Source organism: Nothobranchius furzeri, chromosome 16, assembly GCF_043380555.1.
Source record: "Nothobranchius furzeri strain GRZ-AD chromosome 16, NfurGRZ-RIMD1, whole genome shotgun sequence".
In the NCBI taxonomy this organism is placed as follows: domain Eukaryota; kingdom Metazoa; phylum Chordata; class Actinopteri; order Cyprinodontiformes; family Nothobranchiidae; genus Nothobranchius; species Nothobranchius furzeri.
Window position 1 is genome coordinate 20,706,216 of NC_091756.1, and position 23,587 is coordinate 20,729,802.

A 23,587-nucleotide genomic window follows, 5' to 3' on the forward strand; every position below is an offset into this window, starting at 1 on the left:
ACTCATGACAAAATACCACGAGGTGATCAGTAAACAGTGTAAGGTAACTTGTATGCTCCACAGAAACAACTCAGCTGAAAAATGGTGGTGTTGATGGACAGTTTGCTCAGTTTTATGGCTTTTTGTCAGACTGAACCAGGAAATGGCTGCAGAAGAGCTTCTTCTGGTCATTAAACACCACATTTTACATCACACAGATGCTTTCGTCCTCTGAATGGATTAAACTACGATATACTTTGAAAGAATAAAGCTTTTATTGTTAATAGTATTACTGTGGATGCTTTTTGGTGCTAACCATTGACACTACTCCTCGCTGAAGCAGTCGTGATGACGTCTGTGCAAAGTTCTGAGAGGGCTGATTTTAAATGGAGACTCAACAGCTTAGAGGACCGGGAGACAATTCCCCCTCCAAAAATTTACCCTGAAGTTCAGACATTGAAAAAATGCCTGCATTGTGCAAAAGAACACCACCGGTGTGGTAGACTCAATAACATCGGTGTCTCCTAAATGTGCTGACGCCAGGGTAAAGTTGTCCCATTTTCTTCTCAAGGTTTCCTTTAGAAATCACAAAGTTCATGTAGGAAAAGACTTGAGCAATTTTCAGACCCTGTTTTGTGAGTAAGCAGCAGCTTTGTAAATGAGGCCTGAATCTTGAATGAAACATGGCGTTACACTGATAAGCAGACGGAAGTAACACACCTGGATGCTGACCTGCTACACGCGTCTAAACAGGAAGTCAATAAAATAGGTATTAAGAGTGTTGAACACTTTATTTGGGTAATTCCACTGCTTATGTGTTTTACTGGTTGTGACTTTTAAAACACCCCTACTCTACAAGTGAGGGGAGGGAGTGACATCATTCAGGTGGCACGCCGCAATGACACTGATTAGCATGAAATATGTTCAACTGAAAAAGCATTTTTGCCCAATTTCAGAATGTTTGTGATGCTCAGGGTATCTTGCACGGATAAGCTGTGTAACCATAACAACCGTAATAATGCCACATTGACCTTTTAGACCCAAAGTACCAGCCAAACGTTTGGACTCAACTGCCCATTCACTTTGAATGAGTAGCTACGCTCAAATGTCTGGATGATGCTGCACTGTAATTATCCTGTTCCGAGTAAACGACAAATGGAAAAACACTGATTTCCCGACACCCAGTGTTTTTCTAAAGGCGTGTTTGTTTTACAACCCACTTGTTTCCCTACTTTATAGCATTAACAGATTGATAATTATGACATATGCGCTGGCGACTACCTGACTAAGACTACTCCTAAATGCAATTAAGGAAGTAGGGTGGGCTTTTATTTGTCAGACGTTAAATATATTTCATTTCCATCAAGTGACACCAGGGCACCAAGTTAAACTGTTAGTAGGGGAAAGCCAAAGGAACAGATATTTAAACCAGCATGAAGCAAAATTAAACATCGTTTTAAACTGCTAAGCTTTTAGCAAGTAGCAAGCTTTTTAACTCTTAAAACTGTGTAGATTATAAGAGCGGGCCGTTATGTTTAGACAACGGTAGAGTTCATTTCAAAGGCTAAAAGCTTCTGTTTAAATCTTTTCTTTGGTTAATAAAACAGTTTGTGAGTGGTGATGATGACCAAGAGCAAAGTCACAGATCCTGAAGAAGGTTAGTTTTCATGCAACACAAAGGAAAACGTGGTTTAGGAAACAGAAGGTAAAATAATAAGGGTGAAGTGGGTTAGGAACGAGGGTTAGGTCGGGGGAGGAGAGGGAAATCGGGGACTGCACAAAAGGAAACACGGCATCACAAATGGGATGACAGCAAGGACAAGGAGCGCTTCCACCTTAAGGTGCTCCAGATCCCTCTCGTATTTCAGCCGCAGAGTGTTTGTGTCGCCCTGTTCCTCGCGTCGCCTCATCTCTTCTGTCATGTCCGACACTTGGCCGACCAGCTCCTGGATGCGTTCCCTCAGGGTGGACTGATGGACTGAGACATGGTCCGATGGTTTATCGACTCCATTCCTCTCTGGATTCACCAGACTCATCATGCTCCTCAACTCCTCCATTTCCTGATCAAACCTCTCCACTAGGTCAGTCTTTTCCCTCTCATGCTTCTTTTTCTGTTTCTCCATGCAGTTAGTTAGTGAGTCTATCTCTTTCATGTTCTCTTGTGAACAAACACGAAGGCTCTCATTGGCGTTTGCTATTTCCTGCCTCAACTTGTCTACTTCCTGCTTATAGCTGTCTTCGACACCCTGCAGCTCCTTCCTGTGCCTAGCTACCATATCATGAAGCCCAATGGTTTTACTCACAGACTCTAGGGGTTCTCCTCCGATCTGGATCAACGACTGTGGTCCTGCAGCAGCGTTTGCAGAGGCCTCAGAAAGTTGATCCTGCAGATCTTCTAGTTTTGACCGGAGCTCTCTAGCAGACTCTTCCAACTTAAAGCAGCTGAGACAGTTTTGACTTAGCTCCTGATCTTGGGTGTGATTTTGTTTAGTGATGAGCTGAACCTTCAACCTAATGATCACATACAACATGCATGCTTCCTTGAGGGAATCCAGGAGATATTCTAAAGGCTGCTTCTGTTCTTGCCCAGGACCAAGGCTTCCTTGAGCTAAAGACATGAGTTTGTCGTCTTTGTTCATTTTCAGAGTAGAAGTGATCTGCTTCAAATGATGATACTTTGCCTTCAAAGTTTCTGTTAACTGTTTAAATACCATAACGTTGGTTTTGTCATCAAGACAGCCCTCCACTGCTGCAAAATCTGTCTCAGTCTCAGCTTCGTCCCGTGAACAAGCTGCCTCCTGCAACAGCAGCCGGCTCCTCTGTGCCTTCAGGACCTCTACCAGGCCTGCTTCACTAATAGGTCTGCTTTCATCTGGTTGTACTTCAGCCAGGCCCAACAGCCGGCTCCAGAACTCCCACTCCAACACTGAGCTCATCTTCTTTCCTCTCACGCAAACTGGTTCCTCTTTAGAAGAACCAAGTAAAGTGCTTCGTAAATGACCAAGTGTCCCATCTACGTTGACATCTAGTTTTAATAACATCTCCACGACCTTTTCTATTGCCTTAGACCTCATCTCAAACTCATCTATCACTTTTCTAAAAAGCTTTTGATCATCTTCCTGCACCTCTCTACTTTCACCAACGTTCTGATCGTCCCTACCCATCTTCACTTCTAACCTCTGTCTTAGTATCCTCACTTCGTTTTGAGCTTTGACTAGCTTCTCCTCATTAACATTTACAGTTTCCTGATTCAGAGTGTCTAGCTCACGGTTTCTAGCTTCTAGTTCCTCACAGCGTTCCTGCATAGACTCAAGTCTTGCGTTTGTCTCAAAAACTTCAGCTTTCGAGGCTTCCAGGAGCTCCCTGATGTGTTCCTTCTCTGGCTCCAAGTCCTTGTCCTCGTGATGTGTCTGGAAGCCCAGACCCCTTAGCGTGGCCTCCTTCAGCTGAAGCTTCTTCTCAGAGTCTTTAAGGGTGTTGCCGAGTTCCTCCAAAGTAACCAAAGCTTCATGGAGTCTCAGAGACTTCTCATTCAGCTCTCTCTCGTAGTACTCCCGGTCAATGGCGTTTGCCTGGTTTTCAGCCAACTCTGCCTTCAGTCTCTTCAGCTCCTCCTCAACCAGATGTTGCTGCTTGCCGCCCTGCTGGCTGATTAGTTCCACTTTCAGTCGGTCTATTTCCCTGTCGGCCTCAGTGAGCTGGTTCACAATCTCTTGACATCGTTGCTTCAGGGCGCAGTTCTCACTCGTTAACAGCTCAACCCTCTGAGAGAGCAACCCAACAGTCATGTGACCAGATGAGTGTGTTTCCCCTTTAGACAAAGCACCATGGGAGCTCTTCAGACTCCCCAAACTCTGTTTCTGAACTTTGTCCTCCATGGTCAGCAGACGGGCTTCATATTCTCGTATGCTCTCTCCTGCTCTGGCTAAACTCATCCTCATGGTTTCATTTTCCATTTCCTGCTGGGACTTCCAAGTCTCCAGAAGCTCCTTAAGTTCATGTTTTCCTGTGGTGTTCTGACTAAAGACATGGAGTTTCAGCACTTTGCCAAGTTCATTCAGAGTGAGAGGCTCATCTATTACAAGGTCTTCTAGTTCCTGGATGGCCTTTGTGTCATCTTGGAGCAAGAAGCTAACCTTTTTTTGGACAAGGTCTGGGATAGGGCCTTCCAGCTTGGAGGTCTTTTGGGGTTCAGAGGAGTTGGGTTCCTTTATGGGAAGGTGAGAAAGTGAGAGGCCAAGCTGTGCCTGCATATGGCGCTTTTTCTGCTCTTGCAGCTTAAGGAGCTCTTTGGTCTCCTGGTACTTCTTTGTTAAACTCTGCGCTTGGGAACTAACTGGTTCGGTCCTCTTCATCTGGGGCGTGACATCTGCCTCCAGACCCAAAGGATGCTCCAGCTTGGAAAAGGGGACCAAACAGTTGGTTAACACACAGCAGGGGAGACACATAGATTCATCTACCAATCACTTTGCAGCCATTATATCTAATAATTACACTAATATATCTTTAACATAACAGATCAAAATAAAACAAGAAATCAAACGGTAATTGAAAACAGGTTGGGAAAGAAAAGCAACAGAGAGAAATGAAATGTCCAGGTTAGTTCATCACCGACAGCGTGCACATTAAAGTGTTAATGGTTACTCCGTGTAGTAAGTAATGCAATATTGGTTCCAGCTGGAAGGAGGGAATCACATCAGGTTTTTGATGTGACCATTACGTTATCCAACTGTCACCAAACATGAAGGTACTGGTTCAGCTCTCTAAGGTTCCGCTCGGTGAAAAGTAAAAACGTCTCCGCTAACATCCGTAGTAAATCTATCCATACATCAACACGAGCATCACACCTGGAGACGGACACATCCAGAAGAAAATAACAATTATTAGAATAACAAATAGATGAAATAAACAGAGATTATTAGAAAACACAAGTCTGATGTCCATGCAGAAAATGAAGAGGTTACGTTTATCCTATTTAATGACAAACTTAAAAAGGTTAAGCTACCAAAGCCAGTGATAGAAACCAGTGCTTTACTCTGGTGTGACTTCAACAGCAAAAGGCCTTCTACAGAAAGTTTCCATCATTAAACATCAGCGTGTAACAAGTAAAAAGAGCCTCTGTAAGTTTTAACGACAAAACAAAAACTAGATAACACTTAGGATTTAGTCTTAAGCTCCACAACAAGTTCATTCTTCTGGTAACCCTGTTTACATATTAGCCAGCTCTTGGATTTTTAATTTGGCTTTTACTTTTCTTTTTGTTAATAATTACTCTTACTAGCAGTTAAAGGTTGAATATGGAACCGTTTCATTAAGAGCTATATTAAAAAAATTAATCCCTCCATGGGGCGTTTAGAAGTGTGCAGAATGAAGGTACAGGATCTCCCTTAAAAGCTATACTTTATTTTAAAAATACCGTATTCTCTGGAGTATAAGTCGCACCAGCCATTAAATGTACAAAGAAGAAGAAAAAAACATATATAAGTCATACTGGACTATAAGTCGCATTTTGGGGGGGAAATTTAATTATGTTTCTTACAAAATCTGAGACCAAGCGTTTCACATTGTAAGACAAGAACCGGTAACAATAACAGAATAAACAACGCGGGCGCAGCAGCGCGCCACGGTCTCCAGCAGAGGTTGGCGGTGTTTTAAACCCTCCCAGCGGGTGGGACGAGCGCCCGCAGCACCCCGCCATAGGCTGCAACAGGTGATGGCGGGGCAGGGGAGCTGAAACCTGGTCCAGAGCCGGCCCGCAGCAGCGCGGTATAGCCTACATAATTTGGTATATAAGTCGCAGGACCAGCCAGACGATGAAAAAAGTGCGACTTATAGTCCGGAAAATACAGTAATCAAATGTTTAGCTTGACAGACACAACACTGGGTTTATGTTTACATCTACCAGCCAGTAGAGGGCACTGTTGCGGGTTGTCTAACTGTCAACTCGGCAGAGTGAGGCTGGTCCTGTGGAAAATGGCGGACTCGGAGGGTTGAGCAGCTGCTTCTGAGCCCAGAAGGTGTCGTTATTCTTCTCAGAAGATGAGCGACCATAAAAGATCTAAAATCAGAGTGAGTTTAGGTGAAGCCTACAACAGACGGACCCAAATAAAACATTTCACGCATCGGCAGCGAACCTGGTATCCCGATGACTGGAAACGTTCTGTTGTTGCAACATCCACACACTAGATCAGTGTGTCCCAGCCCTGGTCCTTAGGGACCACTGTCCTGCGTGTTTTCCATGTCAGCTTCAGCACAACTGATATACATCGCCTCCTCGGGAGGACTTCAAGTGCGGCAGGTGCCTGTTAATCACTCATTCACTTAAGTCCGGTGTGTGGCAGCAGGGAACCACTGCACTAGATGTCGCTTCGGTGATCTCGCTCCATATTCAACCTTTAACACGCACGTATTTTTGGTTTTACATCACGTGACACATGTTCACATGACAAAGAAGAGTTGTCATCAGGAGGTGGAGGTGGGTTTAAGGAGACCAACAATGAATCCAAATGTCTAGAGTCTCAGAGATAGTCTCACTTTTACTTTGTTATATTTGTAGTTTTGTGTTTTTGTACAGCATAACTATCAACACGAGCAGCTAAATGAGAAACTTCTGGTGCAACCAGAGGGCCAGCCCTGCAGGAGCTTCACACAACATAACCGTGTTGGGTTGGTGACATGAACAAAGGTTTAAATAAAAGCGTATGCATGAACCCGGTGTTTAGAGACAACACAGGGTTCACTAGCATCATACTGAACAGCTAATGCTACTGATTTATCCTCGTGAATAAACGGAGCGCTAACAATGTTACGTGATATCAGTGGGGAACAAACAATTCAAATGTTACATTTTCTGCTGAGTTTTTCAGACCAACCGTTTGCTTGTCAGTCCAGCTGGATCGAAACAAATTTTCCAAACAGAAGATGTTCAGTTAGCCGTTTTTCATTTGGACCCAATAACAGAAACACCCATCAAAAACGTTTTCATTTGACTCTTTTATTCTGCTTTGCACAGAGTTGTTTTTGGTTTTCTCCTGCTAAATTGGAAAACCAGCTAACTTATCCTGAACTTGTTGTACGGAATAGTCTTGCAGAAGCTCGGAAATCCTGCAAACACTGACACACCGCCCTGTTAATGGGGCAAGCAAAATGATCATGTGTACACATCTTTGAGGATTTATCAATGTTGAATCTGGATTGCACATTCATGAACATCCATGAAAGCTTAAAAAACATTTACACCTGCCTAAACACGGGTTCTGCACGTCCTCGTCAAACACCCGATGCTGCCTAAACTCAGGAGACATGTCGGCACCCAAGTCAAGTGGCCCTCGATCCTCACCAGGTCACACGAGTAGCTATGACTAGACATGTATGAGTCACTGTGGTTCTGTCAGAGCTCATGAGTTCAGACACAAAGAGATTATAACTAGTAGAAGCCAAAGTAGTAACAGATTTCACCATTTCTGACATGCAATGAACTCATGCAAAGGCACATACCTGGAGACTGTAGTTCTAAAGTCAGTTTGTTTCATGGTTAACATGCAGAGAATGTTACAAACTCAGGTGGAAATGACCAACAAACTCAGGATGACTCTCTAAACCCACAGCAAATGTAAGTTAATGTTGCAGCTTGTTTTGGAGACGTGACTCACCGGAGAGATGTAGCCGGTTCGGACGTCCTGCTCTCGCTCCAGAGCCATCCTCAGCTGGAGCTCCACCTCCTGTTTGTGTTTGTTGGAGTCGAGCAGCTCCTGGTGGCAGCTGGACAGCTGAGCCTTCAGGTCCTCTATCTGTAGGAGCAGAGCATCATTTCATTTAGGGTTAGCAGAATGCCATACAGCTTGTGTTTTACAAAAACACACATGACACCTAACCGAACCAGGAAGTATGCCGACTTTGTCATATTTTAAACAAGCAATAAATGAGACGGCATTCAGTGCCACCCAGATGGCCAGTTTGGATTCATCTGCAAGCTGAGCGGCAAACTTCAGCTACAATTAACCTCCTAGGCTAGAAAACGTGAGTGTGAAATTACACATCTACAGGTGCTGGTCATAAAATTACAATATCAGGATAAAGTTGATTTATTTCTAGGAAGTAATGAAAACCCCAAAATCAGTATCTCAGAATATTACAATTTGGTGAAAAGATGCAATATAGAAGACCCCTGGTGCCACACTCATCAGCTGATTAACCAAAAACACCTGCAGAAGCCTTTAAGTGGTCTCTCAGTCTAGTTCTGTAGGCTACACAATCATGGGGAAGGCTGCTGACTTTACAGTTGTCCAAAAGACGACCTTTGACACCTTGTACAAGGTAGGCAAGACACAAAAGGTCATTGCTAAAGAGGCTGGCTGTTCGCAGAGCTCTGTGTCCAACACAACAGAGAGGTGAAGGGCAGGACAAGATGTGGTAGAAAAAAAGTGTTCAAACAAGCAGTAGGGATAACCGCAGCCTGGAGAGGATTGTGAGATGAAACCTATTCAGAAATGTGGAGGAGATTCACAAAAAGTGGACTGCAGCTGGAGTCCGTGCTTCAAGAACCACCACACACAGACGTATGCAAGACCTGGTTTCAGCTGTGGCATTCGTTATGTCAAGCCACTCTTGAACAGGAGACAGCGCCAGAAGCGCCTCACCTGGGCTAAAGACCAAAAGGACTAGGCTGCTGCTGAGCGGTCCACAGTTATGTTCTCTGATCAAAGTAAATTTTGTATTTCCTTTGGAAATCAAGGTCCCAGAGTCTGGAGGAAGAGAGGAGAGGCACAAGCCCTTTTGACAAGACACGCTGTGCCGACAAATTGGTGTAATATTACTGCAACAGCGTGTCTCATAAACACACCATAGCGTTGTGCGAATTTTGGCAGCATTTGTTCCGCCATGCTTGGTAGTAATACTGCTGTAATGGTCCGTCTTATAATCGGCTATTGCACCATGGTGCAACAGAGGGAGGTGTCATGATGATGTGGGGAGTTATTGCCTAGCTCCGGCCGGCAAATATGTTAAAAATGAAAGTAAACACAGGGCGTACATTTAGCTTTTTGAACAAAATCAGCTGAGATGGCAGACTGGAGCGCTGCAGAGCTCCATGCGCCTCTCTGTTAGAGCTGAAGCTCAGATCACCAGAGACTGCACAGGGGCTGATGGGGACAGACACCTTTAGGAGCGGCTTCTTTAAAAAAAACCTAACGATCGCAGCTTCAAGCGCAACAAATAGCAAGTTATGTGTCAAAGATAAACGGAAGTCTGTGGCATTACAGAGACTGCCCTATACCCTCTTTTTTGTTGCCATCGACTATTCTTTTATAAAAAGGACATGATTGCACCACATTACCGCCATGGTCTTGCCACATGCCTTTACTCCATAACACCGAGCTTTCTGACGCTGAGAGGGCGTGTTCTGATATGAAGTGGTCGCTGCATAAGCGAAAACCTTTACTCTCGGGATCCCACAGTTTCATTTTAGCCCGGTCACTCGGTTTTATTACAATGATCCAACGTTAGCGGCGCTCCGGATCTTGGGGAATCCTGTAGATGGCTCATTCCTTATGTCGTCTGCGTCTGTTCTGCATCCTGGAGCACAACAGGAATCTACCATATTTCCTGTTTGAGTTTTCTGACAATAACAAATAGTCAAGCTGCGGGCTTCTGCCTGCCAATATGGTGCTGTTTCGATTTGAACTGTTGAATGCCGGGAGAAGTGACGTCGACTCCCGGAGCTCTATACAGTAGCCGTTTCCATAAGTATCGCCACTTTATATCATTTTATCATGATTATATTCTTACTCCTTGTATTTACTTATCTCTTATTTTTATCTTCCTGTTGCACCAAGTACCGCAGCAATTTCCTAATGTTGTGATTTCTCCACATATGGCAACAAACCCTTCTGATTCTATTTTCATGTTCAGCCTGCATGTTAACTCATTCACTGCCAATGACGACTAAAGTCATCATTTGCATGTTTTTACTGTGTGGGCGTCGGACGAGCCCCCGCACCGTGAGAACAAACACCTCAGCTCTGAAGCTGATCTTCATCCGCATTCGTTACACATCACGTGATCAGGAAGCAGATAATCCATGTGTTAGATTATTTTAAAATAAAAATTTTAAAATAATAATTTAGTTAATTGTTTTACTGTTTATTACAATCATCATAAATAATCATCTTGGTTCAGTATAAATGTATTTAATTACTGAAATTACTTATTATTTTTTGGGTTAATAATAATTATTATTCATGATAATCAGTAATGTGAGATCATCAACCAGAGGGTCATGGGCACGTGTACACCTCATGCAGAGGGCTGATCCAGGGTAAAGTTAAACCACCTCACATGCCTTTACTCCATAACACCGAGCTTTCTGACGCTGAGAGGGCGTGTTCTGAGATTTTGTTAAAACCAAATCTCTGCAGCTTAAGTTCAGTTCTTGAACCCACCAGAGGACGAGGGTCGGCCGCCCCAGCCTCACTAAGCATTCTGTCACGCCGATAGAATTGCTCCGAATAAACGTACCTGTTACCAGCTGACGCAAAAGCTCCTTCAGAGTTAAGCCAGATGCAAGCTCAACACTGTGTACCCTGCGACAACTTTGGACCAGAGAGTCGGTTTCGCTCGGGTCTTCTCTACCTGACCGAGTACCCTGAGGCTGACAACATCCTCCCTTTGACCTCTGGATGCACACAGAGGGCCGTCTAACTGGGTGAGGTAGAACACAGATTGTGTCCGATGCTGGTCTCTCTAAGAAACAACTGAGTTAGCTGCAAAACAACTTTCCACCCAGAATGCGCTTCTCTCTCTGAAAGAAACCTTCTGATATATCATTCACACATCCAAACCTCGCATTTCACTTTAGCTTTTCATTCAAACACAGGTAAAGCTTTTAATAACAAGTTTTAATATCAAGCTGTTTCAAATTGTCATTTTTAAAAGTGTTAGTAATAAATTCTTAACTTTCTAAAACCCGACTCTTCTTTGAAATGAAACAAAGAATGGTGTATATTTTGGTTATTGAAAAAGCAAAGATTCCTTTAACTTCTGATTCAATAAATAAACTTTTGCTAAAATGTAATTACCTTAAAATAAAAAATTAATCTTTGGATTAAATATAGACCAAGCTCGTTGGCGTATGAACTTCTATCGAACATATTAATATCCTAGATACTTATATATGATCGAAGCTTCATTTGCTAACTCTTTTGATCTCTTCAGAATCTAACAAAGCTGATAGCAAACAGCGTTAATTCTAGTATGTAGTTAACCACGCTACATAATGGATAACGCTCGAAACGCACGGATTCTTCCTGATGTAAGAGGTGAGTCTCCTCTTTGTTTTGGCATCGACATCATCCTAGCACGCAACGTTCTGGGACTCATAAAAAACAGTAAAAACGGTGAGAAACGCTGGCAGCGAATGAGTTAAACTCAGAATGACCGACTATAATCAGAAATAATAACTGAACAATGGTTTTTCAGTGAACCACACTTTTAAAGCTTTAAATTATGAATGATTAGGGGTGTGTCCTTTTAATTGACAGGTAGGTGCCTGATGAGCATGAGAATCAGCATTAAGAGAAGTTTAGGTCCCCAGAGACGGATTTAGATCAACGGTCATGTATAAACAGTGTGTGTTCAAAAGACACCCACCTCACACAGAAATGGACCTTGAGCTGAACTCAGGACACCGGAGCAGAAAAAGGTTCTCAGAGAGATTTTAAACCTAACAACAAGCCAGTAAACAAGTTAGCATACCCCTAGTTTGTAACCCTCCAGAAGCAGCTCCAGCTCTGTGGTCTCATTGGACGAACCCGTGCCGGGCAGAGGAACCCGCCTCTCCTCTCGGATGGGCGTCTTCTCCACCTGTCGCCAGTGCTGTTCTATCGCCTCCTCCACCTTCTGCTGCCTCTCCATAGAAACGAGACCCGCCGAGTCTGTCTGTACGACTCCATCCCCACTCTCAGGGTCTGTCCTGCCTCCTTCAGTGATGTGTGCCTGATCCGAGCTTGCCACACACTCGTACCTCTTCCTCCTCTCTTCTCTCCTTCGGCCGCGCTCCAGCTCACCACCGTCTGTCTGCAGGCTCTCGGCCTCCTGAGCTCGTTGCTGAGCCAGAGCCTGAGCTATCGGCCTGAACTCAGCCCAGTCGAATGTCTTCGAGCGACCTTCTCGTCGCCGTTCTCGAGCTCTGCTCTTTATGAGAGCTGGAGCAGATTCCCTCTCAATAGAAGAAGCCTCAGAGGCCGGGGAGTCCTGTGTGACATCTGGTCTACAGAGACCCTCCAAAGGAGAAAAGGAGCCGTAATCCTCGGTTGAGCTGAAAAGCAGCAAAACAGAAAGTAAAGGACTTGGTGCACTGAACAGAAGTCTCACCTGCACACACAGAACACTTGATGCCAGAGCGACTTTAGTACCGGACAGAGAAACGTGTGCTGACCTGGCCACGTCAGGGGCGTTAGAAGGTCTGACGTTCTTCATGACAGCCTGGATCCAGTTCCTGCGTATGCCAGCCGTCATGGCCGACAGAGTGTGAACTCCTTCCTGGGTCTATGGAGACACAGAAGAAGAACAAGAAGAAAATATTTTTTGCATTAGTGTTTAATTTTGGCTCTAAATAATCAAAAAATACAATATAATAATATTTTCTGCTATGACCTCTCTGGCTCTGTGGGGTCTCTGTGCATTTCTGCTTCCCAGGTCACCAAAAAAAACAAAATCACCTCCTTCTCACACTGACTTTCTGTTTGGTGTCTAACCGTAACCTATATGAACAGCCGCAGATGGCTCAACTCTGCCATCGGCTGATGTCTGCCGTCTGTTCCCAAACTCACCGAGTTATCAACACCACGGGTTCTTCTACCATCAGTCAGCACCAGTGTTGGGAACGTTACTTTTAAAAAGTAATTAGTTACAGTTACTGTTACAGTTGCCTGTGTTAGTGGTGTTCAGAGGGGCCGACGGCGCCAAATGGCAGCCTCGCCTCTGTCAGACCTCCCCAGGGCAGCTGTGGCTACAAGTAGCTTACCATCACTAGCAGTGTGTGAATGTGAGTGTGGGAAAGCGTCTTTGGGTGTCTAGAAAAGCGCTATATAAGTTCAATGCATTATTATTATTATTACTTTGTCAAAAAGTAACTCATTTACTTACCGAGTTACAAGATTATAAAAGTAACTAATTACCAAGAAAAATAACTGTTCTGTTACCTGTTTTCATTAAAGAATACAAGAAAAATGGGTTCCCCTCATAATTAAACTTACTTAATTTACTATAAATTACTACAATGCTGAAACATAAATGACTAACGACTGGAACATAATAAATGTGCTGGGTGCACGGCTGCTTCTGCATTTTTCTGGAAACTGAAATTCACTAAAATGGATCTCGTCAGTTGGTCTCAACGCGATTGATCAAATTTTTTCAACGATGAGAACGGGAGAAGGGGCTCCCGGATGCCCCTCCGGTACAGACCCAGTTGGACACATCATGGACTCCTGGAAACAGTGGAACTTGATTTGTTTATCTCAGCTGTCTGTGGAGGACTGTGAAGACGTGTGGATATTCGTGGTGTTGGTGTCGGGTTTCCTGCTCATTGGCATTGGAGGCTACCTGGCTTACCAGAAAATTAACGAGCTGTCGAGGAACATTGGCCTGATCCCGGAGCTCAGAGATGGTTTGCACCGCGCTGTGAAATCACAGACTCACATAATTGTCGAGATGAATCGTAAGCTTGGGACTTTGGCGGAGATTCATTCTTTGGCACAAAAGATTGATGCCATCAAGGATAGAGTGGACGAATCATCACGGATTGGGATAGATTAATGTCTATTATTGGGATTTTGAGAGGTTGAGGACAAACAAACTGTAAGACAGAAAGGAAATAATTTCTGTCTGGCCCCAAAACAATTTCTAATTGGAATCTGGTATCCTGGAGCCTGCAAGGCTCCAACGAAAACTCCCCCCCTCAGAAGATATGTGGAATGTGCCGTCGCTATGGCAACTCAACTCTGTATCCTTTCCCAGCCTGGGCGGGACAGCGGGAAGGCCGCTGAAACGTTCCAGGGTCACTGCAACCCTCCAACCCTCAATGCTCCTCCTCCTATCCACACTGAGGTGACATGCGCTGCTTCTATCGTGGCTGCAGGAACTGAAGTGGGGATAGTCCCAACCCACCACCCCACCTAGTGGACACTTATGTTGTGTTGTCTGAAGTCTGTTGCATATCTGTTTGAAGTGTTTCTTTGAAGTGCCATTTTTCCCCTCCACCTGAACCAATCCTCATGTAACCCTCGTATCTCTATTAAGGTAGCGCGACTCAGGGTTGCGAATGACCACAGTCACCAATTCTTGTCATGTGTCTTGCCCATGTATGTCTGATCTCTGAATTGTGTGTACTGAAACTCTAATTTCCCTCTGGGATTAATAAAGCATCTTTGATTTGATTTGATTCCCGGTCCGGAGCCGGCCCGCGGCAGCGCGGTATACATAATTTGGTATATAAGCCACTTTGGTATAGAAGTCGCAGGACCAGCCAGACTATGAAAAAAAGTGCAAATTATAGTCCGGAAAATACGGTAGATTCTTTCAGGATCATTTAGGCAGAAGGAAGAGTTTCCTAAGAAGAATCCCTCATTTCAGGACAGTGGTGAACAAGAGAAAGCTCTTCTGCTTATGAGCAGCAACAAGAGAGAAGGACACCCTAACCCTTTTGCAAAGTTAATCTTTAGTATCATCTCATTCTTGTCCCTGGGGAGGGCCAGCAATAATCCAGGAGGTGTCCATGGCCACTCTGGCCACCCCTTGGGGGCACCACTGTTTGGCTGAGATTCACTCGTAAATGTAAACAGACAGACCTGGCTGTGGTCCAGAAGAGGCCCCGCCCCGCCCTTCGCCTCTTCCAATTGGTTCAGAGAACCATACAGGACTAATGCGTGTCTGTTGTCGAACCACAGGGAGATTTTGAGCATCCAATACTTTTTTTCATCTTAAGATGCACCGGTGAAACCTGAAAGGTCAACCTTGGAGATATTAAGGTGCATTTGTAACTAAAAAGGTTTCGCTCTTGACCCTTTAAAACAGTTTTTCATCAGATCTACACAATTCATGTAGAAAGCCTGTTTTGGATTGAAAACGATGAATTTTGATGAAAGGTGTGTCAAACAAAAACAAGCAGAACGTCTCACATGAATTTGAAAGCCGTAGTTGCGCTGTGCCTGGTATTCTGTCACATTGTAACAGGTAGTCAGGTCGATCTCACCATCCAAATCAGATGCCTGAGCAAAGAAAAATACTGCGATAAACTGAGCAACATCACATTAACAAACTGAAAGAAGAACTAGGGAAAAGCGACAGCTCACCTCCTCTGCAATCGAATCCTTGTAGTACCTCAGGCTGTGATCTGTCAACACAAACCAGTACTTCTTCCACTGCAAGAGACAGTTTAGCCACTCAAAACAAAGTTGCATAAAGGAGAAAAATAGGAAAACTGAAGCACTGACATTGTCAATGAAATCTGCTCTAATCTGAGGCTGTTCTCATATATTATATAATTAATTCTAAAACTGCCCAGCTTCAACCATGACCATTGAAAACAGAACTTCAAAGTGACACCTCAGCACAGTGCCTTAGGTCTACGTACGATCTACAAACTATTAAAACAACCTCAAGGTTTCCCCCAGTGCTTTATAAGTCTGGCAGGCCACCAGGCCTTGTAGCGTCCACCCCCCACCGCACGGCAGTCCCCCTTCCCAAGACGGCAGCGGTCTCATGCTCTCATGGTCCACCAGGCCTAGCAAGTGTTCTGGGGGAAACCCCGAACCTTATAACACTTTACTTCTGCAGGAATTTCCACTGTCCTTTTAGTCAGCTGATAAGAGTGAACACGCCATGTACCTGGCCTTGCTCGTCCAGCTTCACCATCCATCCTTTCTTGAAGTTCAGCAAATCAGGCTAAAAGGACAAAAACAGGAAACACAAAGAATACAACTTTATAGGATAGTCTAGTAAGCACAACTCTAGACAGAGAAGAAAAACAAAACTTCACTTTTCCACAGACATTGCTCTATAAGCGACACAAAAATAGTCAAGTGAACGGTGGAAGTTGGCTCCTGCCAGTGGCTCTTACACATTTAAGGGTAAAATGCTCCACTGATAAGGGTCAGCTTCTGCCAGCTGTGTTGCTTTGCTGTTCCAGTGCTAGCTCAGAGCCAGTGCTAGCTTACTGACCTTTTGCACCTACGCCACCGACCGTATGGGTTTTGGCTTGTGAAAGTGTGTAAACAGTGAGCAAAGTGAGTATTGACCGAAGGGTAAAGCAGTACCTGAGATCATTTGCTGTCGTTTTTGGCTATGTTTAGCATGGCTACAAGTAGTTCACGCCCAGTTCAGTAAATGGCAGAAGTAGCACACATAGTGGGGCAACAGTGAATGATGTGAGTAGAGGAGAAGAGACGACTGAGGTTGGTTATTTTGCCAGTTTAGCCTGGTTTTTACTGGTCCAAGCCCAGTTCAGCTGTGGGATGATTTAGCACACCTCGATGGGGCTTAGAGAGAGCAGTATTTACAAATATTACGCGTTAACTAGCTTATGAACGTTAGCTTACGTTCCCTCTGTTTCTGTTTACAGATGTAAACAAGTTGCTGACTGTGACAGACGTCACCCCCCTGGATTCATAACATTATGTGATAAACAGCGTTTCTCTTTACACTGGAGCTGATAATTTTTTTTTTAAGTCCGGATACCAGCCTGCTTTTGTTGCTGGGCTTCATAAACATAAGCAGGTGCTACAGTGGAACTAAGTCTTAACTGAGCAAGAGGAAACAAACTTTTTGGGGTTTTGAGGTAGGCGGCTGAGCAACCACTAGTCTAGTTCTGTCCCCCTCTCCCATTAGGTTATCTGTGATGCAGCACCTTTTATTATCTTTTTTTGACAAAGTCCTCCAAACACACCCACATCACCCCGCTTCTCCTCCAGCTTCACTGGCTGCCAGTCAAAGTCACGGTTCATTTCAAGATCCTGGTTCTGGTCTATAGGGCCTTACATGGACAAGATCATCTTACATTGGTGATCTTCTTAGTCCCTACACCCCCAGCAGGTCCCTGAGGTCCAGTGATAAAAGCCTACTGGTTGTGCAACACCAGGCTAAAGACCAAAGGTGACAGATCATCTGCTGCTGTGGCCCCCAGACTCTGGACCTCTCTCCCCCTGAGCCTGAGATCAGTGGACTCCTTCAAAAAGCAGCTGAAGACTCACTTGTTCAAGCTGGTTTTGGTGACCTTCACCACCCTCACCTTGTGCTGCTCTCCCCACCTATTCCACCTTCCTCAGGATCCACTGATTTCCCTCTTTCCTGTTCACTCTCTCTCTTCCTTTACAGTTTTAATCACAATTAAGGATTTCATAATTGTATCTTCTCAGCAGCAGCACTGCAGGTGCTCTCCATGTCCAACATGTGTGTAAGCAAGGTCCTTAGTCAACTTAAAGTTGCGCACATTTTTCCGCCAAGTTTTCTTTCATAAATCCCAAAGTTTGCGTGGAAAGTTGTTTACGCAGTTTTCCGACCCCGTTTAGTGCGTAAGCAAGCTTGATAAATGAGGCCCCTGCAATTTTCTCTTTGCCTGTTGCAACTTAAAAGCCGCCCGCTCCTGCAAGATTAGTGTTGGGTCTTGTTAACAAGCGTGGTTAACAAACATCAATAGCAGATCGATAAAGAGCGATCAGAGGAAACGACTGCTGTTTTAAACAAGACTTCTAAACTACGATCAACTTAACTAAACCAAACTAAATCTGTGATATGACGACATTTGTTTGCAAGAACAAGGAAAACTGATCTGTGTACATTCAGAATACATGAAAGGGAAGATTAAACCGTCAACGTGAGATTTTAGGTAATACAATAAGGTGGGGCGTGAAACCCGTAAAAAGAGACTCTAGCAGCAACTCTGCTCCAGCACTGGAACGGCTAGGGTGGAAAAAATCTTTCATGAAGTCAAACGGCTCGATAATGCAGTGGCTTGCTGTGAGTCCACACTGTGAGACCCCCCCACCCACACACACACACACACACACACACCGTACAAAACTGAAAAATAGGTTTGCACTGTTCTCATGCAATGGGAAGCATCTGCACACAGGGAACAGAAGGTGAGTATAACCTGGCAAGGAGAGGAAACAGAGAGGGCTGCACCGCCCCCTGCAGGGTGGAGGTTTGTCCAACAACAACTACACCCCCTCATCACCACACTAATGCCAGGGGTCGATGGAACATCAGAAATAGGAGGGAACAAATCATAAAGGTCTTAATTCATATTAAAAGGGTTTGCATGACTCAAACACACATGAACGAGGAGACTTTGGTGTGTTACACATTATATCAAACATCATATGACAGGAAATTCACTACAGTAGCTGTTGGTACATAATAATCAAAAACTGAGGAAGATTTTTTCTTGATTCCCAGTTTTAAGATGAATGATTTAAAAGACAAAATATTACTTTCAACGTAGGTCTGTCAATAATCAAGTCAAAATGACGAAAAACTACAAAACACTGAAACATTTTAAGCTAAACTAATAATAAGCCAGACTGATGAGGAAAAAACCCATAATGGATCCCTTTAACACCTTGGATGCACCTAGAAATCCTGTCAATAGAAGTTATGACCAGAATCTGTGACAAAGGAAGCTTTGGCCAACCTTCACTGGAAACCATGTGGATCAAGCTCAGTCACCGGTTGTACAGTGACCTAACAGCCTGTATCAAGGGGCCTGGTGCCCTCTCCAAGTCCAAGTACTTCTCCAAGTACTTGCATGGTAATTACATAGTAAGTTAAAGTGTATTATTGTTTCTGAGTTCTTAAACAGTTATTACCACGTACTGTATCTCAGGTTCAATTCTAGTTTTTATTTTTTAATCATTCCCAGTAAATACTGATTTATACAATAATTACACTTTATTACAATAATACACTTTAATGACACAATACATTTTAACTTAATATATAATTACCACATAAGTACTTAGTAATTAGGGGATTGTAAAAGGAAGCATTACCCACATTACTAGTTTGATATTTTTTTCAAAAATGTTAACGATGTCCCTATGAACCCATTTCTCCACTCAAAAAGGCCCAAAAAGCTCACCGTAGTCCACACAGGGAACGGTTGCCTAACTAGATCAGGTCTCTCAGCACAAACAACCACCCAGAGCAACCTGGGGTTTGGACATAGCTGCTGATCCTGCAGATTAACAGAACAGCAGAAGCTTTGTCTGGGATACCATCACACCAATCTTCTAGTCCAGGTCCAGAACTTATCAGAACCATCTGATTTATTATTGGTCACCTCTGGGCCTTGCTGGAGTGGTGTGGTTCTGCTTTAAGCAGAACATTCCACACAAAGAGCTGTTTAGGCTTTAAACTGCTAATTATAAACTCGACTCTCCCATATTCCAGTCAGAATTGACAAAGCTCCTCAGATGAGAAGCGAAACGTCTTCAAGAAACCAAACAGGTCCAGCTGCCTTCGTTTGAACCCTTTGGATTACCATGACCTGGATGACTGAGAACCTTCACCACAATTAACACAACCTACAGTGTTGCTTTCATTATAGATGCATCAAAAATTCAGCCACCAAAAATCTTTGTTTGAAAAGGACCCAAAAGTGCATTTTTGGCCAAAACACCAAAATCACGGAACAAGACATCCACAATAGGTGAACTCTGTTTTCCTTTCATCTCGTGTAGGGGCTTTAAAGGTCAAGAGGTCATCTCTACACTCGCTCCGTCATCCTGTGGCTACCTGCTCTTTACTTGATAAAAATAGTACATTCATCGTGATTTCAGTTTTTCCCCTTTTAGTGACGCGGTTTTAATACGGTCGTTGTCTTAATTCAGGAATAGTTTGTTTTGAATGTAAGGAGAAAGTAGGGAAGCGGCTCTCACGTGATCGTTTTGGACCAAAGCGGTGCACTCATTTAGTAAACAGAAATCCAACATGGCGGTGTACTCGGAATCCAAAAATGAAGCGTTTAGGATTTGAATTGGTGAACAAAAATTATTTTATAGAAATGTGGAAGTGCGACACGCACACCCCAAGTTGGCCGCACAAGCACCGACAGTGAGAGACTTCCGTGCTGCAGGTCATGTCCTAGATAGGAAGAACAGACTCAAGGTTGACAGAGCAGAAATGCTACTCTTCATCATGAAAAACCTGCCACGTCATCATAGGAATTGGAATGGGCATGTGTCTAGTGTTAAAATGGTTGTTTTCTATTTTGTAGCCATGTTCACAATTTGTGGTGCATTTGTTGTGGATAAAGGCCTGCAGCAGGGCCTTTATCCAGATCTCCTTTTACACAATAAAGGTAAAGAAGAGCTACGGCCATATGTTTTATTCACACTGATACTTTTCCAAAATGCTACGCTGACTATAATAAGTGGGATATATGTTTGATTCCTGGAAGAAGTGGAATATCATCTGTCTCTCTCAGCTGTCCATTGAGGACGTCGAAGATTTGTGGATATTTGGCCTGATGATCGTTGGATTTCTTCTGATTGGAGTGGGAGGATATCTGGCTTTCTGCAAAATTGGGATGACGGGAGCGATTGGAGGGCGACCCGCATCCATGGACGGCACCGTCCGTGTGGATACCTCACAGACTGGGACGTTGCTCGAGGTGAATCGCAAGCTGGACAATGTCTTAGCTGCGTTACCGGTGTTAGCGCGCAGGATTGATAACATCTCGGAAAGGGTCACCGGACGGTGTGGAGATGTTTAATCACTGAATTGGCTTCACTGGAGGACTTGAATGATCAATACAGACTTAAGGCAGAGAGGAAAAATTATCTCTGTCTGACCCAAACAAAGTTTCTGTTATCGAATCTGACGCCACAAGCAGCCTTGGAGTTGCGTGCAAAAAAACCCCACGCTGGAAGGAATGCTGACAAATGCTGTGAATCTCTATCCACCCCCCCCCCCCCCCCCCGCCTTCAGATTGTGGTCTCCACCAAGGTCATCAAGCTGAAGGACTCACTGCTCTCTATGCTTCCTCATGACCTCCCTCCCACCTGTTGGTCTGCAGCTGGTCGATGCGCCGCAGTGGCAGCTCCCATTGGAGGCTTCAGGATCCCACCCACCCCCACCTCCCCATCGGACTCTGATGTTGTATACGTGCTGTCTGTGCTTCCATGTCGGGTGTTTTTTTGCATTGGAGTGCTACACCCTGCTGGTGTAACCCTGTTAATGCCTTTTTTTCTCCCTCCCTGAACTTCACTCATGTAACACCCTTTTCATCTAACTATTAAGGTAGCGCGACTCATGTTGCGAATGACCGCAGTCACCAATTCTTGTTATGTGTCTTACCCACGTATATCTGATCTTTGAATTGTGTGTGCTGAAACTGAATTTCATTTCTCTGTATGTCCTGCACATGTGGAGAACATGACAATAAATGACTTTGAATCTTTGAATCTTTGAATAACACGCATTGTATTCACTAGTTGTTTTCTCTGTATGCATCAATATTATAAAAAACGTAAAATCAAATTAAATCAAAACTGTTTTGTTGTTTTAACTAATCAGATGCTTTCAGATAATGAAATACAAAATGACCATGTGAATGGTTTGACATTGTTTACTCCCTGACCCCGTGCCCTGCCCAGAGCCTAAAGCTTGGTTTATGCTTGACGCATTCACTTTCCGCTTGGTGATGCGGCTCGCGGATGGAACGCGCTTCACAACTTGCAGCGTTTATGGTTCATGCGGCTCGTCTCTGCGGTGAGCCAATATTCTCCCAAACTGTAGGGGGCAGCATGGAGCTCTGTGGCATGCATCCAACACTACACCATAGTAGAAGTAAAAATTACTGTTTACAACATGGCATTCCAGCAATTTTAACAGCGTCCTCGTCTTTTCTGACAGTGCGAGCTGTTTCTCTCCAAGAATTATTAACAACATGTTGATCACGGTGATCTCTGAGAGTTGAATCATACAAATGTCTGTACTTACGAACCTCTGCCATACTAGTTCTTGCCAGTCCGCCATGTTTTCCTGTGTTCGACCGTCCGCATGGTTAGAAAATTTCCTAGGTGCGCGGTGTGGAAAGTTTGGGCCGTGCGGAGGCGCGGTGGAGGGGCGTGGTTGTTAAAATGGCGCAAACTTTCCACGTGGAGACGTGCGAACCTCGCGGACCCGTCAAGCATAAACCAACCTTAAGCAGCAATGTCAGTTTTTCATAGTGTTCAGCTATTCTGTCATAAATTAACAAAAACTTCCAAAAACTATGGAATCACACTTAAAGTACATTTAATGTTGCATTAAATACAAAACCTTTCAAGTAATTATGTTACGATTATTTTTTCAAACACACACATTTTCCCGTAAAATCAATAAAGGTGATGGCACTTTAAATAAAATGCAAGCTAAATGTGATGAACACACTAAATTCTAAGTAGTTTGAACTGAAGTGAAAACTGTAAAAACAAAAATAACATTTCTTCCTGCTTTATTGAATCTTTTATTTATTTTTTGTGGCTTATGAAAGTTAAGTTTTGCTTCAATAACTTGTTAAAATTAGGTTTTGCTGCATTTTTTTGGTGACAATATTGCAATAAGGTTGGAGGCTTATTCTCTTTATCTGCTTTTGGATCAGCTGATGCACGAGTCTGACGGTTGTGCAACACGGAACGGGGAGGGAGAGAGAGAGAGCGAGCGAGTGAGAAAGAGTCATTTAAAAACTGTGTTTTATTACTAAATTGGAACAATCAGCTGAAACTGTGGGAGGAAATTTGTTGAAACTAAATCACAGGAGATGTCCAGAGTTTTGAAGCCTGTGTTCATCATTATGAACATAAACAAACAGCATTTAATTTGTGTCACAGAGCTGTTACAGCAGAAAGGACTTTACTGTCGCCCAAATTATTTACTGAAACCGGGTCGGTATGACCAACGTCACCCTGCCTTCTATAGCGGTGACTGCAGGATTAGACTGCAGGATTAATCAAAACGTCAGCAGAAAAGAAGGTAAAAGAACTCTTTCTGTGTTAAATAATGAACCAAGTAATGCAGTTATATTCATACCACTAGAATGTCTAATGCTTGCACCCCTAGCTGTGACAGATGTTAATACTTCTTTGAGTGATTTAATACTTACCAGCTGCAAACGTACGGTTTGAAACTAACCGATGTTTTGGGAGTCAAACCTTGACTATTAACTGTCATTTTGTTGTTCCCAAAAATACCAATCTGGCAAAAGTAATTAATGTGATCCCTTTCACTTCCTTTCGGTGGAACTGACTTATCATGGAACACTCCCACTAACATCAGCAATTCTTTGGCAGTGAACTTACCGTCATGACCGACTCGGTGGTCCTTCGGTCCAAAGACTTGGCTCTCCTCAGGGGGGGTAGTGTGGAGGGGAAGTCAAGCCCCTCACCAGTGTTCTGCCTTTGCTCCTAAATGGCACACAGATTATTACACCTGATTTTTATCAACTCTCAATGCACATATTTAAGGAAGTGTTTTGAGATTGAACTTTAAGGATTATAACAACTGCATGATTATTTTCTGTCTGTTTAAATCAAATTTGTTTGAAGATTGCTTCTGATAAAGTAGAATG

At 43.7% G+C, this 23,587-nt stretch overlaps 1 protein-coding gene across 2 annotated transcripts in view; it reads right to left on the reverse strand.

Moving 5' to 3' along the window:
- mprip (myosin phosphatase Rho interacting protein) overlaps positions 1-23,587 on the reverse strand; it is a 109,045-nt gene that overhangs the window by 16,684 nt on the left and 68,774 nt on the right. For both annotated transcript variants that reach the window (XM_070545475.1, XM_070545476.1), the window contains exons 9-16: positions 23,319-23,423; positions 15,865-15,921; positions 15,330-15,398; positions 15,156-15,245; positions 12,413-12,522; positions 11,731-12,292; positions 7,632-7,769; positions 1,815-4,376 (exon numbers count right to left, since the gene is read on the reverse strand). In XM_070545475.1, coding sequence (XP_070401576.1) covers positions 1,815-4,376; positions 7,632-7,769; positions 11,731-12,292; positions 12,413-12,522; positions 15,156-15,245; positions 15,330-15,398; positions 15,865-15,921; positions 23,319-23,423 — 3,693 coding nt within the window. The remainder of the gene's footprint in view (positions 1-1,814; positions 4,377-7,631; positions 7,770-11,730; positions 12,293-12,412; positions 12,523-15,155; positions 15,246-15,329; positions 15,399-15,864; positions 15,922-23,318; positions 23,424-23,587) is intronic.